General features: G+C 40.9%; 1 protein-coding gene across 1 annotated transcript in view; it reads right to left on the bottom strand.

Moving 5' to 3' along the window:
- Positions 1-17,739, bottom strand: part of DHCR24 (24-dehydrocholesterol reductase) — a 187,728-nt gene that overhangs the window by 83,547 nt on the left and 86,442 nt on the right. The window contains exon 7 of the mRNA XM_069642118.1: positions 11,408-11,605. Coding sequence (XP_069498219.1) covers positions 11,408-11,605 — 198 coding nt within the window. The remainder of the gene's footprint in view (positions 1-11,407; positions 11,606-17,739) is intronic.

The following is a 17,739-nucleotide window of genomic DNA, read 5'->3' as shown; positions in this document are numbered from 1 at the left end:
CTTGGACCGAAATACCTTTAACTCTCTCTACATAAATATCTTCCTTCTCGAGCTCTTCGCTCATCTGCCTCCAACTCCCTTAGTGTCAGTCGCTTCTCCAAGCAACGAGTTGGTGGCAGATTACTCTCTACAGCATTGGCCTCTCTCTGGAACAGCCTTCCTGCCTCCCTGAAACTTGAGGAGAACCATCTCCGGTTCCTGAAACAACTCAAAACCTTCCTCTTTGCTTCTGCTTACTCTCCTCCTCTCCCTTGCTGAATTCCTGACCGAAATTGCACTGGCTACCTGGCCACCCTTTTGATCTCTGGCACAGGCCCCGTCAATTACCCACCTGCACTGCCTCCCTGGCAACCCCTGCACTTGAGGACTGTTTTCTGTATCCCTTCAGTCCCCCCTACTATCACTTACGTCTGCACTTCCTTGCACTTGCCACTAGCTGGCTGTTTATGTGTCATATTTATTCCACTTCCCATGTACTGCACTTCCCCTCTCCCTTCCTCCTGCGCAATTTTCCTTCCCCCCCTTCCCATGCACTTGCGCGATCTGAATGACACCTGGCCTAGTAGGATCGTTGTTTATCCTCCCATTGTTCCACCCCCCCTTGCCTCGTCGCGCCTTGAAACACCTGTGTTTAGGCACGTTATAAATGCCATATCATATCATTTCATTTGGTGAAACCGGCGAACAGGCTAACCGGCACTCACTGGGCACTCCTTGAGGCGTGCACACAGAGGCGCGTGGCCTGGGGCAGAAATAAACACAGGTGATCAAGTGGGCGTGGCTTCCAAATTAGCAACAGTCCAACATAGTAAGAAATATAACGTTTGTGTCCTCGTGTAGCAAACGTCCAGCAGAGCTTCTGCCAGGCTAACGGGCACGCACTGGGCACTCATTACCTCCTTGAACGCCTCCCATAGCACCCTGTAGTCTTCTACTAAGCCTTTGTTGAACGTAAAATAGTCATCTATGGCATGACTAAGCTCATTCACACATGCCACATCGGTCAATTCTTAGGTTCGCAACCGCAAGATGGGGGATTGCCCCGCCTCTTCTCCCCCATACCATTGTGGCCTTTAAGGAGGCGTGATCTGAAATCGTCCTTCCCATATAACAGGCATAGTCTGGCACACTACGCTCCTTTCATCTGAGGAAGAAGAAGAGGTAGAAGAAGGTGATCTATGCCTTCTCTTCGGTTATTTTGATGACAATGAGGCGTGTCTGCTCCCCGAGTGGGATTGTTTGATTTTTTTTTGTGAGGAGAGGAATCTCTCGACTCGTGGGATAACCCAAATTTCAATGGAGTTGACAGGGATTTGGGGACAATCCTACCCACTGATAGTTTAGCTTTGTGCTCTTTTAAGGTCTTACCCGTCATTGACTGACAGGATTGATAGTCAGCGGTTACATACGCGACGCCCAGGCACCATATGCATATCTTATGCAGGTGGTTGATGGACATCTTGCCGCCGCATTTTAGGCACTTTTTGAAGCCCATCTTCGGAGTATTCGGAGCTGTAGACAAGGCCATTTTTTAAACGTTTTCAAAGACAACTGAAGCGCGAAGTAATCGCATTTGCAGAAAAACTGACCTGAAGTACCATGTCCAGCAGGAAATGTGTTCCTAGATTTTGCTCCATACGCCAACGCCTCAGTGGCCAAGACCATCTCTTCGAAACAGGTGAGACTCACTTACCCTCCAATGGGCATTCATAATTTTTCCATTGCACTCAACTGACACTAGGTAGGTGTACATCTCACCACACATCGGCTACAACCGTTAAAGTGAATTTGTAGGGTCTCTCTATATCTGAAAAATAAGGTTTTACCAAGCAGTAGATTCATTATCTGCTGTAACAGATTTCGAGTAGTTTTGAGGGGTTACAAATTGCTTTTGGACCAATTAAGTGCCCCTTAAAATAGGTTGCACTGTATACTGTTCTTAATTTTTGGGGGGTTACGGGGCCAGCATATAAGTTTACATGCCAACCTGCAGATGTAAATTTACATTTTTCAACCAAGAACATTAGCTGAAAAAGTTTTCAACTGTACACAGCCCAGGCAACAAGAATGAAAACACATTTGTTGGGAAGGTCTGCAAAATCCTTGCATTTTAAATAATGTGGTAGATTTTGTTTCATGTATTTAATGTGTAATGAGTACAATTTGTGCTATCCTGAACTTTGTTTCTGTAATGTATCAGTGCCTGTCACGTTTGATTGCCTGGAGAAGAGACCTGGGTGGTCTTGAAATCTAGAGAGACATACACACATATGGAGTTATCCTAATATAGGCATAATCTTTGCAAGATCCTGTGTTTTTTTGCCCTTTTTCTTAGAAAGGCCAACATTTGGCCCAGGACTATTAAGGCAATCACATCGACAACTCCAGAAGACAACCAGCCAGAACCACCTTCCATCAACAGCTGTGGGACACTACGGTTCAGAACCCCTAATGGGTGAGGACATAAGAGAGCGACAATGGCAATCTTGGTTGTCTAACCTCAAATGGCTTGTACCTTGATCGGGCATGAGGCACAATAAGACTACTGGACTTTGCACCATGCGTACATGGATATTTTATTTTGTACGTGCCACATTATATCCAAGCCAGTGAGCCATTATTAAGCATGAGGCATTCTGAGGTAGAATTGGACATTATGAAAAGATTTTGTAGGGGTAACATTGTATGCATCCCGTAAACTTAAGAAACTATCAAACTCACTCTCACTGTGCAACCCTGACACTGCGTGAAGGCTGCCAACCACATGCTTATTGTTTTCACACACACAGTGTTGACAAGTGCTCTTCTTAAGTTTGATTGGATATTGAAGTCACTGCAAGCATTTTATGGGTAGGAACACCCTGGCGAAGATGACAGATGTTTTGTTTCGAAAAACTGAAGGTTGGCTTTCAAGTTGTGTGTTTTTGAATCCTACATTTCAATGTGTTTCTACGGTAACGTAACATTGGCAATTTTTTGAATGATTTGTGCCTTCTTGAATTTTGATCCCCAGTACTGCTAGAATTGTTTGGGCTTCTTTGCTAATAATTATTTCCACTACCACCATCTGATGAACAATTCTATAAAACTTTGAAAGCTAATGCATTTACCATCTAAGCATAACATTTTCACTTAGTCCAATAAAAGGTACCAACACTTAGATTTTGTAAAAACAAAAGGTCAACATCCTGGAAAGTATGAAAGATGCTGTATGCAATGTGGGGTAAGTAAGATATTGAGTGTTCAAGGTGAATAGTATGTGTTTCACAGCTATGATCTTCTGTAACTTGGTAGAGGATGAATGTGTTTTGTCTTCTCTTAGTTTATCTACACCATGGCCTCCATGAGCTTCAGTTATATCTTCAGCCTGATCCTTCTTCTCAGTGTCTTATTATGGTCACGAATTTAAAGGGGGTGAGGCTGTGTCCGAGGGCTGGAAAGGACAATGACGAAGTAATAGGTTGCTTACCAGGAAATCTGGCTTTGCTACTTGATATCTGTTGTAGATTGGCCAATAGACAGTGGGAGTATGCAAAGCAGTACAAAGTTTAAAAGACCCACTGGGGCTCATGTTTAAAAAAAATAATAAAAAAAGAAAATCACAATTTGACCCAAACTGGGGTTAATTGTAATTGATGAAAATGTGGCAGCGGGCGACACATAACGGCTCCCCGCCGCCAAATTTCCGTCATTTGTACAGTGGAGTGGAAAAGTTCAGCGCAAAAGGCGGCGGCGGCGTATGTATGCCACCTTTTGCCCTTCACTTTTGCACTCCGCTGTGCAAAGTGAGAAAACGCTGCCTGCCATGCTTGCATTGCAAGCAGCACTCACAATTACAATTAAACCCTGCCTGATATGCTCGCATGTCGGGCAGGGTTTAAGTGTACATGCTGCCTTACATGCGAGCATGAGTTAGCGTGTATAATGTATCCTTATGGGGTCCTCCTGCTTTATGCTGGTAAATGAAGCTGGTGCACCCCATAAGGATCACCAGCATTTGCGTCAGCATGAATATCCATGTTGGAGCATTTTTATGGGGTGCAGGGAGGCGGGGGAAAAACAAGTTGTGTGCCGGCCTTCCTCTCTGCCATACAAATGCTTGAAAATGAGCTGTGACGTTAATGGAAGGAGTAAAAGCCTTATGTAGGGCTTTTATTCCTTTCATTAACGTTACGGATCGTATGAACATCAGCCCCACGGAGTACATTAGAATAACAGTGCCTGTAACCATATCCTCCTGGATGATATGTGGGCAGGAACACCAGACGTCTTCTCAAATCAACACCCTTTTCAGGCTGCAGTGTGGAAATGTAGTGGTCAGATGAGCTTGTGCTTTCTTCACAACATTGCTTCCCAGCTAGGGATCCTACCTGATAAGTTGGCATTAGCTTGCCAACAATTCTAACAATCTGATGTGTGGTGAGCTTCAACACCGTTCCCTCCTACATCGAGAAACACGCTCCAGATGTAGAGAGGCGGCCCAGGGACGATTTGGCTGCTTGATCTCTGTTTGCCTTTGGGTTCATCACCTGACAGAAAGCGCACAGAAACCCCACTCCGAGACTTTGTGCTCCGCGCCCAAACACCACACACAGATCGTATGGGGGGTCGTAATCAACATCTTCAAGGTGCAGTTCATGCAGCGCTTAAACTCCCAAGTTTTCAATGAATCTGACATTGTTAAAGGAAGTAAAAAGAAGTGTGATGCACAGAAAATTCTTTTAGGAGGAAAAATGTTATTGATTCAGTGTGCTGTGCGTGCAAGAAGAAGGACTGACATCACAGGGCGTGGTGTGCCCTATATAAGCCTTGGGCCCCATAACGTCTCAAGTCGAGTAGTGGTTCATTGAGAAAAAGCGAGCTGCTGCCGGCCAGGATATATCCAAAGATGAAGAATCTGTGGGAGGAGCTATTCATTAGTAATGTATTTGACAAAATGAAAATGTGCAGATAATGTTCAATGAAATATCTGATCACAGCTTCTAATATGAATGGAAATGTATAGAGTGATATGTTTTCTCTTAATGGTAGAATACCGTCATAATATTTTGCATAGGCATCGCTGATTTTATTTCTTACTAGCATATCTATATTCTATTTTACGATGAAGCTGGAATGGGCTATTGGAGCACAATAAATTGATTCAATATTGTACCCTTTTTCAGTAGCACACCATATGTTCCAGTGAATAGATGATGTCTTAAAGGTATCTGACAACACCTCCGGGCATTCCAGCTCTTTGTGTTTCTTGGTGCTTATCAGGCGATATAAAGCTATATATACACACAATTCTGTTACATTTTCTTTGGCAATGGGGCAGAGAAATATAAAATGGCCTAAAAAGACAAGCACTTTCCTGCTTCCAATACAGTAAAAAGGTCTCTGTTGCAGGTCAGTGCTGCCTGAGATAAGTATACAAGTATTCCAAAAGTTACCTAGTCATTGACCTATGCTAAGAAGTAAGAACATGTAAAAATAGCAAAGTTATGGTTAAGATGAATACATTTTATTAATCTTAATAACTCTTGATAAACTCTTCAATGAAAGCAAAAAAAACTATAGTAACAATACGAGGCAGCCACTCCTGCATGGAATACATCTGCATTTTTCATGGATGACCTCATATTTAAAAGAAATGTGTTTAGTTTGCCTTTTGGACAGCTTTTAACATAAAGTTCTCATAAGGAAAAACATGTTTTATGGCCCAAATATCTCAAAATTGGGCAGTTCGGCTTTCAAGATTTTTGGCATTCACCCAGGTATTATCATGAATGGGTAAACTGGAAATATATTAACATCAGGCTGTCCAATTTCAAGATATTCATGTTTTAAGGTTTGTCTATGTGACGCATGGCAAGAATGAATGCTCATATTTTATACAAAGTTCACATCTTCTACACATGCATGTACATTTTGCTAATGTACGCTACAATACGCATAAAAACTCACATTAAAGTTAAGACTGACTTTAATGTCAAGTTTCCTTACGTATATAAGATGTACAAGAGATTTAAATGGTGCACATTTACGAAATGTAAAACTCCTACATGCCTCTTCGACGTACTGAAAACTCAAATAAAAGTTAGAGCTCACTTTAATGTGATCTCGTATAAGATTAATATAATACAAGAGCAGAATAAATGTACATTTTATATACAATCCTGTGGGAGATGTACATTTTGTACATGTACACTAATATATGTATGAAAACAAACGTCCATGAAAGCAAGGAATGACTTTGGTGCCAGTTTTCAGGAGACATAACTGTACAACTCTTATACGACATGCCTTATAAGTATAAAGACTCAAACCCGACTTCAATGTAAGATTTAATGCATATAGGAGATATGCATTTTATGACTTTATATCGAACACTATATTCCATATACTATGCCATATACCCACATGCCAGACAACAACACAACACACACTATTTCGACACACAAACCTACGACAAACACTCTCCTCGCACATACTCTTACAAGACAGGCTCTTCCGACACACACTTTCTATATGTATATGAAACATATTGGAGATGTACACTGTGTACATGTACGAAGTGTGAAACCTTTATATGCCACATATAAAAAAAAACCAAACATTTGTATGCCTTACACTCTTAAGATACATGGGGCATCATTACGAGTTTGGCGGTAGCCGTGCCGCCAAACTCGTGAAATGACCGGCACCCGGCAATGGGCAATTTCCAGGGTATTCGGACCCCGGCGGACCCAGTAATTACTTATTGCCGGGTGCCGGTACCCATTACTCCCCATTCCTCCATGAATGGTGCCGGAGCATCCATCGAGTTGTGCTCGCGGGTGCCGGTGTGCCCGCCAGGTAAGACCTGGCGGGCAGAAAGGCGCCCGCGAGCACAACTCGTAGTTTGCCAGTCTGGTAGTAACGGTGCTTGTAGCACCGTTACTACTGGACCAGGAAACTTGTAATGAGGCCCATGGTCTTACAACAAACACTTATGCCACCCAGCCACCTATTCATAGAAGGGCTAGTAGACGTGCTAAATGAATAGTCTACACAAACTCAGCATGTACGTGTATGAAATGGACATCACATACATGTACACTACTATACATTTAAAAACTGACATCACAGTCAGGAGTAACAATGATGTTAATTTTAATATTTATAGAACACTAGCATAGTACCCGGCTTCCCCCGGGATGTCCATTCTCAGATTTGTTTTCATATTCCACCAAAAAAGATGAACAAATATTGTTGTTTGCCACAAAGGAAAAACACAATATAATAACACAAATATAATATTTGTATGCCTACTCTGATTTGCAGTGTTGTTAGCAGCGATGGCCATTTTTGCTGCTAAACACACACTGCAAATAATCAGAGAAAGCATACAAATATGATATTCATGTGAGAACTTAAATCAGAGGTAAATACAAATTTGGTGTTTAATTAATTAGTGAAATTAACATGTATTGAGTTTATTGCAAAACAAATCAATGAAAAGAAAGACACTCTAACTCTCTCCTAAAAAAACAAAAAGAAAACGCAAGGCCAGTTTAGCACAGACAGCGCGATGATGAGCACTTTCTACAAATGACCTGTCGAAGGCACGCGCAGCACCACAAAACGTAATGCCGAGAACACCAAAAAACATAATTATCTCAGGAACGGGATGAACTATCGATCTAGAAATAGTTGCATTCATTCGCCAATGAAATAAAGAATATTCCATACAAAATTCACGAAGCCAGACCACTCCTTTCATGAGGAGTTCCGTCCCCAAGATCAACGCCATATACAAAACCACAAACAAACCTAACTTTGTTTTATATATAAAGATGTATAGAAGATATAAATTGTGTAAATATATGAACTGTAAACCTTATGGCATTTATGCCATGCGTTCATACATTGATACACTTAAATGGCAAACACTCGTACTACATACACTTATACAACATATACTCATACGCAATACTCACACAAAAAACACTAAATTTAAATATAAAATAACCTTTTTATACCAAGAGTAAATATTAATTTCAAACTGTTAAAAAGTCTAGAAAGAGTGGTAATAACATAGTTAAGGTACCCACTCACCGTATATCACAACATATTCCACCATAAACCTAAGGAGTATGAACACCCACTCCATGTTAATAGTGCAGCTGACCAGTAAACTACTGTTCAAGAGCAATTGGAGATGAATGCACTGTGCAAAAGGGTTTGTGCAAGGCTGCCTGGACAAAATGTGCATACAAAAGAGGCAAAATTGTTTTTTTGCTCACTGTCTGAAAGTTTGATGGTTTCATTCTTTGGTGAATTTAAATTAAGTATTGGGTCAACTGTTCGACCAACAAGTGCTCAAATGTATTTAGCTTTTTTTCTCTCGAATTTCACCATCAAAGTGTAGACAGTGGGTTGGGTTAAGGCAATATTGGCATGGGTCGTGTGGAGTGTGGGAAGGCCAGTAGGGATGTGTGGTGGGGGGGTGGGGTGGGCTGTTCTCCCTCAGCATTTTGTGGGAAAATATTAGAGAATTATAAAGAGCAAAATAAATTTGAGAAGCTTTCTTACATCAATAGACATACTTCCTTAAATTACCCTCACATCTTCATATTACTAAGGCGGTGTTGCTACTGCCAAATAATTTCACTCCTAACTAGTAAAGTAACCAACATTTAAAGCTAGGAAAAATGTATGCAGCTTGTCTGTAATAACTGCATCTACAGTTTTGTAACAAATAAGATGAAGATCGAACTGACCAATACATAGATTTCAACTCACATGTTTATTAAACATTTAAAAAGGTTCAAGTTACTAGGTATTTCGAAGGACGTTGTTGATCACATTTCCTCAGTTGTAGATAGTAAATTCCCATTGGCCTCAGGAGTCATACTGCTAGGACTTACAGTTTTCAGAAGCCAAACTAGAAACAGGTGCAATTTGGTGCAAATCTGAGGCTCTTCATTTCAGTCTCTGGTGGAATAAGCATTGGCTACTTACTACATAAAATGTCACTGACAACTTAAACTCTAACCAACATCATTCATAGCCAAATGACAATTAGTGCTACATTAACTGGGAATAGACTATAGAGAACTTGCATGCCCCCAAAGACTTCAAGCTCTTGATCTACTTGGTTTATTAACATGAGCCTCTATCCCTTGACAAAACATATCAGCAATTAACATTCCTTGGGATTTACAGGACAACCTCAATAGGATGTTGTGCTATAGTGACATTCAATTTGCTGGTTGTTATTCAGATACTCAGCAGAACTGCGAGTCCATGAACATGCAAATCTGCTCTTGTGTTGAAATTCTCCCTTCATGTTGATTTTCCAACCTAATATAACATTAGCATTTTTGGTCCCTTGCTTGCTTCATTCGACCACAACAAGGTACCTAAAAGCATCAGAAAAGTAACTGACTCCACTTATTAAAAAAAATAGATAAAAGTCCTGAGGACAGGGCCACTTTACATCCAATTACTAACACACAATTTTCACTGTAAGGACTGGACAAAATGGCGTCCAAACCAGATCTTTCTGGAAAAAAATAAAAGTTTCCATCCCAAACAATCGGATTTCAGAAGACAACATAGCACGGAAAGTGCTTTATTAGATCAGCAATCAAATATGCTAGATCCAGTCGACTCAGGCAAAGGCGGTATGCTGGTATTATTAGACCTATCAGCATCTTTCGACTTACTAGATCATGATATTTTGGTATTACCCAAATTGTTTGTTTACAATTGTTCGAATGAACAATTGGCCGAATTTAAAGGGTCACAATTGACCTTTTCACAATTGACCGCACATATATATATATATATATATATATATATATATATATATATATATGTATGGTTTTGGGCGGGTTTGGGTTGGGTGGGGGATTGTGGGGGGGGGTTTCCCCCCGCATATATGTTACAATTGACCTTCCCAATTCGGTCAATTGTGAAAAGGTCAATTGTCATTCGAACAGTTGTAATACGAACAATTCGTATACAACCGATATTTTACTTGTTGATTTGGAGAAAGTCGGAAATTGCTTTCGTAGAGCAATCATGTGGATTCAATCCTTCTTGACGAACAGAGTATCCGCTATCCACTGGGGTGACAAGTCATCAGACTTTGTACCCAGCACATGTGGAATCCCACAGGGAGCCTGCCTGTCACCAACCTTGTTTAATCTTTACATGGAACCACTGTGTAGACTGCTGGAGGATGCACATGTCACGTTTACCAACTATGATGATGAAACTCAGCTTCTGTTAGAACTGATTGGAGACTATGAACAGGATAGCTCCATGCTAAACGTAGTTAAGACAATGAAACAATGGATAGAAAAGCACTGGAGGTATCTCAATGATGCAAAAAGCTGAGTTGCTGTTCTTTGGTTCCATGCATATGAGAACTAAACTAGATCCCAGGTATGATAACTTCCAGCTCCATGAAAGTATCATAAAAACGTTACCTAAAATAAAAACACTTGGTACTTACCTGGATGGCTCTGTCAGTACAGAGGCTCAAGTAAATGGAGTAATACAAAATACCCACTGTTACTTAAAACCTATAAGGAAAATCAGACCTCTGATATCCTGCCTAACCTGTGAAACACTGGCGAGAGCTACCATCTTATCTAGGATGAATTACTGCAATGCTCTTCCGGGTGGGGCTCCAGGAAAAGACTTGCATGCCCTTCAAATTGTACAAAATGATGTGGTTCACATCATATAACAAGTGTCATGAGGAGAACATATTACGGAACAACGTAAATTCCTCCACTGGATACCAATCAGAGCTAAAATACTTTTCAAGATGCTTGTAATTGTGCACAAAATAATATATGGAAATGCTCCTGGCTATTTGAAAGAGAAAACTATCTTATATCAGCCAAATAGAAACCTTAGATCAAGTAACACTATGCTACTAACATGCCCTTGCGTTAAGAAAATGAAAAGAAATGCAAATTCCTTTCCTCATACAGCCTCGGCATGGAACACCCTTCCACTAGACCTGCGCTTAGAAAGAAACCTTTTGCTTTTTTGAAAGGGCCTGAAAACTCATCTTTTCAAAAGAATTAACACAAAGGTTTTCCATTCCGTTTAGGACCATCATCATTGTCCTGTGTGTTTATATGTTTTCAAGTGCATGTGTCCACACCCTGATGCTTTTAGAGCATCTGGTGTGTTACAAAACAATATAAATAAATAAATAACCCCAATCACTCCCAGGGTTAAAGGGTTTGATGTCGTGTGAGGGACTAGGGACTTTTCCTTTTGTTTGCTTTTGATATTTTTCTTTGTTCATATACAGTTATTTGCTATTTCCTCTAGTTAACTGTGTTCTGTATTTCCAACTGTTCAAAATGCTATAAAATATATTTGTATTAAAAAAAAGTTTAAGAATGCACCTTACATTAATTTCGTTGTCAAAGGCGTTGATGGATTTTTGAAGATATTTCATTGGGACCAGCATGTCTTGCACCACATGATGTTGTTCATACAATTTTCTAACTGTTTCTCCTTGCGTCAGTTTTAATAAAGAGATTTTTGGAGGCACCATCCAACCAAGGCAGTAACGGAACATAGGATGGTTGCCAAATGGAATGATATCCTTAAAAAGAAGAGAGACAAACAACTCAGACATGTAAAATGCTAACAAAGTAATATAAAAACATATTATGTAAAAGAATGTAGTCTAAGAATATCAATTCATGTCAAGCCTTATTACATAAATACCATTCTGGTGTAATCTGGTAAATAATCCTTTTGCGCTTGTCAAATAGAAGATACAACAAGCATTGGCAAAGCCCACAGTTAGGATACTGTTTAGGTATGTGATAGGCTAGGCACTGATATAATCATACTACCTAGCCATAAGATTGCAACAGCTGGAAAATGGTGTGATTACTTGGACATATGATAGCAGTACCTGGCAAATGCCTATTTAATATATATACATAAGACCCAACTGCTGGCTTTGTAAATGCTCATTAGCAACAGGAATTCAGTGCAAGGAAAAGGTAGTAATCAAATGTCTGAAGGCATACTTGGTAAAGACATGTTTATTGTACCATTAGCCAATTACAGCTGCATGTAACCCATTAACTCTCAGCAGACCGCTCAAAAATAACCCTCAGGGTAAAGTTTGATGTTACTGCTTGATAGAGCCAGTTCAAAGAGATCCGAGGGGGATGCGTTTTGGGAAGGAAGGGAGTGGGTGGGAATGGCCACAGGGATTAGCATGGCAGGGGTCAGTCAATTGGTGGGTGAATAATCAAACAACACCCACAAGGTGTGCGTCCCACCTGAGATGTCATCTCCCTCCTAACTGTACTCTAATGTAATAGTGTCAGTCCAGAAAAACTAAGCACCCCTTGAGGGTCCGGAAATGAATGATAATTGGTTGGCCGAAGACCAACCGCCTCATTTACAGTGTAAGAATATATATTCATTAGTCATTAGTTATTACGTAGCTATCAGTTTAACTAGAGTGAAGCCATTTTAAGATGACCAGAATCGCCATTTTGTTTTCTCTCTCTGCTCTCTCTAACGTTGCCACTTTGCCTCATGTAAAACTGCTTTGCTGTAGATATTATTTCACTTCAATGGTCCAAGGCTACGAAAACATGTTGAAACATCACGCTGGAGAGCCAGACAGAAGTGTCCGATTCCCTCCCTCATATATCCTTGAGGACAGGGAGCGAGGTATTTAATCAGTACATGAATGCCAGCGAGTCTCTTGAAAGAATAGCAATGTACGAAACTAGCATTTAAAGAGTTGAATTATGTTCTTCTTTACGGCCCCCCTTCCTGAGCCCAGTGAAGCCCCGGAGAGCGGGCTGACTTCTAGAGCGAGAATCGAAACTTAGAGATAGGGAGGCCTGGTATGTGCCAGTCTCCTACGCACATCTTGCCTATGAAAAACAGAAACGCTGTGTTCTCGCAAACAAAGAATGGTGTCCGTAAAAATGGAGATTGCAACCTGTTACTAAATATGGTTGTCTGAAGTGTCATATTTGTCATGATGGTCAATCATCGCCTCTAATTCAAAGGGAAATTAATTGGGGGCGGCATCAATTGCGTCATTGCTGATTGTAAGGTGCTCCTTTTGTATATATGTAACTGATGTACGACTCTTTTTTGCTTGCGTCCCCCGAGGTCTGTTAGACACACGTCGCTGGGCGTAGGACCACCTGGCCAATTGGAATATTTGTATTGCAATAAACCCTAGATTTTGGGAACAGAACCTCATGTTTGGTGTATCTATCCGTGTGTGGTGACTGTGCCTTTTTTCCACATTCGAGGGTCCCTCAGGGGCCCCTTCAATAGTTTTGGCTAATAGCCCAAAATGAAAACACAACTAGAGGTAGAATGAGTTACCTACCATGCAATATTCATTGTTATTCATAACCAGGACAATTTCTTTGATGCAGGATAAGTTTTCAAATGCAATAACTGATTCTCGATGTGTCTACCAAAGTGTCTTTTTAAGAGTCGTACAGGCACACCAAATGTGGTGCGAGTATTAGAAAGTCTGAAGCATGCTCAACCTGCATCCTCTGCCTTTCCCAAACCCACGACTTCTACAAAGGCCTTACCTGTAGAGTGAAACCCTGTAAAACCTAAAGAGACAGTCTAGTTTGTTGTAATACAACCTGCAGCTGCTGCTAAGAAAACTCATGAAAAAATCTTCAAGAAATAGGGACTCCCAGTGGGGATGGTTACAAGTCAAACACTTATAGTGGAGTCGACATTCATCAGTTAAACTACCTTTCTAATTCCTCCTCCTACGTTCGTTTAGGTTCACTCTAGAGAACCCTCAGATTTGGGGGGGAGGAACCTTTATGTGGTTCCAGGATGCCCTCCCGATTGATGGGGAGCAATTCCTTGAAAATCAAGACATTCTTTTAATCTTTGACATCGAGACAGAACCCAGAATATTGAGGGACAGAGGCCATGGTGCCTTGGCCACAAAGAGCTCGCCTCCCTGCCTGAACTAGGGTATCACTGACTTTTCTGGACTTTTTACCTATGGGCATGTGTCTACTAGGAATAGGTTGATTTGCCCTCGGTTAAAAATTTCCAATAACAGGACCACCTAAATAAACATGTAGGCAAGGTTTTCACTTCCAGATTTTAAGAGCTTAGCCTATGTTCATGTTCTTCTCATCCACGTGCAAAGTTAAGTAAGGAGGAGTGAGGATGTCTTTAAGCTCCTTATTTACGACTATGCTTTGTGATGTCAAGATATTTTCCTTGGATGACCAGCCTGGCTGCCCAATCTGCTGAGTTGCAAAGGCTCTAATAATTTGCTTTGACAATAGTTCTGTTCAAATTGGATAAAAAGCCACCTGCACCATCTGTGAACAGGTCACAGTATTTGTCCCTCTGGGACCAATCATATCACAAGTATGGCTGTGCATGGACTGATTCCTTATCACACATTTTGTGCCTGTGGGTCCATGTACAGGTTCTTCAGCAGAAAATCTGGGTGTGGGGTTTAAACCAAATGACCTCATTGATCAAGACAGAAAAAGGAACAATGTCAGTGAAGCTGGTGTATTAGCTGTTTGTAATTGCCATTATACTGTGAACAAAGATTCCCAGTCTCAGACAATCGATGGGTAAGTATTCCAGGCATGAGTATACAAGAGACTTAGTGCTTACCAGAGGGTTGGACAGTAAAGACAAATTAAAAGCCCTTAAAGAGCAGGGTAGGATTCTCTGAAAATGCCTGGTTTGTGATAAGTAGGCAGTTCTGCAGCCCTGTGTGTACTAGTGGCAGACCTTCATAACATGAGATGGCACCAGTGTAGTGGCTGTAAAGAGGGACGCTGGCCACAGAACAATGTCTATACCCAAAGGATTTATTTTCATTGAATGATACCTCTACACCCAAGTGCTCTTATTGGTAAATAGCCCCTCATTGTCGATTACTCTCTCAATGTTTGGCCTTTCAGAGTTTAAGCTTCAAATTACAAATTACAGGGTTCATTGGTGCTTCACACCTCTGAAAATTACACATCAATTGGCATCTTAAAATTAAATGGGAGGCACACAAAGGGGAGTAGTGCTAAAGTGACAGTGCAAAACACTCTTAGTTCCCAACATAGCAATGTATCGTGGGCACTGCTTAATGCTGTAGCAACAGCAAAGGTGAACCAAGCATTTTTATAATTATAATTGTTCATTTATAACACGCTTAATACCAGAAGTTGTTTCGAAATGCAGGATCGGGATTCAACCATGTGTTGTGCTGCGTTGTCTTGCTTCCAAGACAAATACGTTGCCCGTGAGGTATCTTTCCTCCTCAAGAAGTGACAAGCTTCCTTTCCTATTGTATCACCACACTTGATACAAGGAATTATGCTGCGGGCATTCAGAGTACCAGGCTCAAAGAAACAAAGTAAATTCATGATTGAGAACATTGGAGAAAGTCATATTTATATTGTAGAACCACTTGAAGAATCCAGATGTAGTGTTCAGGAATAGGCAATGATGAATGAAAATAAACTATTTTTTCCATATAACCTACCAGATGCTGCCAACGAGACTCCGATTTTAAACGCCACGTTTGTGAGATCACAAATACAAGCATCCAATCTTTTCAATGGATGCCTGGGATGCAAGTGAGTTTATAAGGCTGATCATACTGTAGAGCCATAATTACAGGTAAATAACCAATTAATCTCCAATATGGAATCTATTATAGACTGACACTCATACTGGCCACCGGGGCCAAGCCACTGGCAAACACCCTTGGCACAGACGTAAGGCATAAGAAGAGAACCTCGAAATGCTAGTGCCTTCCTAGCATTGTGAATCAACATCTTGTGCTTTGGATGTATCATTGTGTGCAGGTAAGTGCCATGCACAGTGAACACACATAACAAGTATCCTTGGTTAAAGTGTGGCAGTTTTGTGCAAATTCTCTGTATCTTAAAGAAAATGATTACTATATATTTGTTCAACTGCCTTGGATCCAGAATGGGTTTGAAGCCTACTCTCTTCACTTGCGTAGATTTGGGAACCAGAAAACAATTTGCATCTCCTGCCACAGAATTATGTGTAATCTTGGATAGATTATTCTCTCTGGCGAGATTAAGGTGTTGGTGTTGGAACGTCAGTATACCACAGACTCCCAGTTTTGGTATAATTTAGTGATTCTTCCTTTTACTGGGAGTTGTCCAATGGACAAGTCTGTTTAGGGATTTTAGCCTTCTGCTTGGGGCACTGTTGTTGCCGATAAGGTTTTCTTTCTCTGCTGGCCCACTCTAACTTCGGTCTATTTGGCTTCAATAGGACTGATGTTGCTCATTGGCCACTTCCTCTTTAAGCAGGGTTGTCCAACTCAAGGCCTTTAGGACCAGCATCCTGGTGGGTTTTCACGATATCCCTCATCAATATGCATAAGAAATGTGTTTGCAAACATTCAGAATCATTGTATGCAAAAGTATCTCACAAATATTAATGAGTAGCCTGAAAATCTGACATGATGATTCTGCCTCTCAAGGCCTAAACCTGGACAACCCTGCTGAATCAGACCTAGAAAGGAGAGACGGCTTTAAGAGAGCCACCCCATTGCAAAAGCAGTATCTGTGTCTGATTACATAGGTTGCAACATCTGGTCAGCCTGTTCTCCACACATTGATTTTGCACCAAATGGTGTTTGTCCTCAGGGAGGCAATCATTAAAAGGAACCATCTTTTGCCAAGACTCCCTCAAATGTCGGGAAAGAATGTGCATGTATAGGCTGCCTTGATTCTAGTAGCTGCATTAATCGCTAACCTTTTGCCTACGTCATCCAACCTGATTATCTGTGTCTAGTGGAGTAGAAGAAGTCGTAACCATATCAACCACACTCATCCCTGTGGCAGTTGCCACAATCAGCTCACGTGACAGATGCCGATCTTAATAGAATCTTGTTATTTCTTTCCATCCTTGCACGATGGGGGTCTAAAAGGATACTTGACATTTGGGCTGCCTTATTTCCATAACCTTGGCGTGATAGGCAAGACCCAAGCAAGCTCTGTTGCATGATTAATATGAGAGAGGAAAAATAATTATTTTCTTTATTTAAAAAGATGGCAAACTCCTCTGCTTCTTTATTCTGAATGTGAATATATTGCATGAAATGATTACAAGGTGACGTATAATGTGTACACGTAGGGCATTATTGTTGGACTAGTTAGTGTTTATTAGAGTCCATCTTGGCCTGAGAATGCAGGTCCAAATCCTCATCTTGGCAGTAACAAACGACAAGTATCCTCTTCATTGGGTTCATAATGTCCCTGCATTCGAGAAACTTTACAGTCTAGCAAGGTTTCGGCTCTCCCATGAATGTATCCATGGATGTACTTCTCATCGTGTACTGGTGAGGAAAGGTTGACTGAAGTGAAAATACAGGCTCAGAATCTGAATCCTCTGTAAACAGCCTCTATTCTTGCAATTGTAATAAAAATGCAAGTCCAGCATGGTATGAAGGAACACACTTATCAGCTGAGAGAGTAGCACTATCAAAGGGGCGTGTTTTTTTTTTCTTATATCTGCGAAATTGAAAGCCTAATAAAACTAATCCACAATTCCTTGGGCACAGGTAAGCGTAATCAAACTTAGTGGTAGAATGAAGCACTGCAAATAGGCCCCAAAATCCTGCTTTTGCTTTAAACGTGTGCAAGCATTTTGTTTGCAGCAAAGGCCACTGTAGCCGGTTAGTTAGTACAGAGCATGCAATCCCCGACAAAA

This window comes from Ambystoma mexicanum, chromosome 1q (genome assembly GCF_040938575.1).
Source record: "Ambystoma mexicanum isolate Mex_15411 chromosome 1q, UKY_AmexF1_1, whole genome shotgun sequence".
Taxonomy (NCBI): Eukaryota; Metazoa; Chordata; class Amphibia; order Caudata; family Ambystomatidae; genus Ambystoma; species Ambystoma mexicanum.
This window is presented reverse-complemented; position numbering and strand designations above follow the sequence as displayed.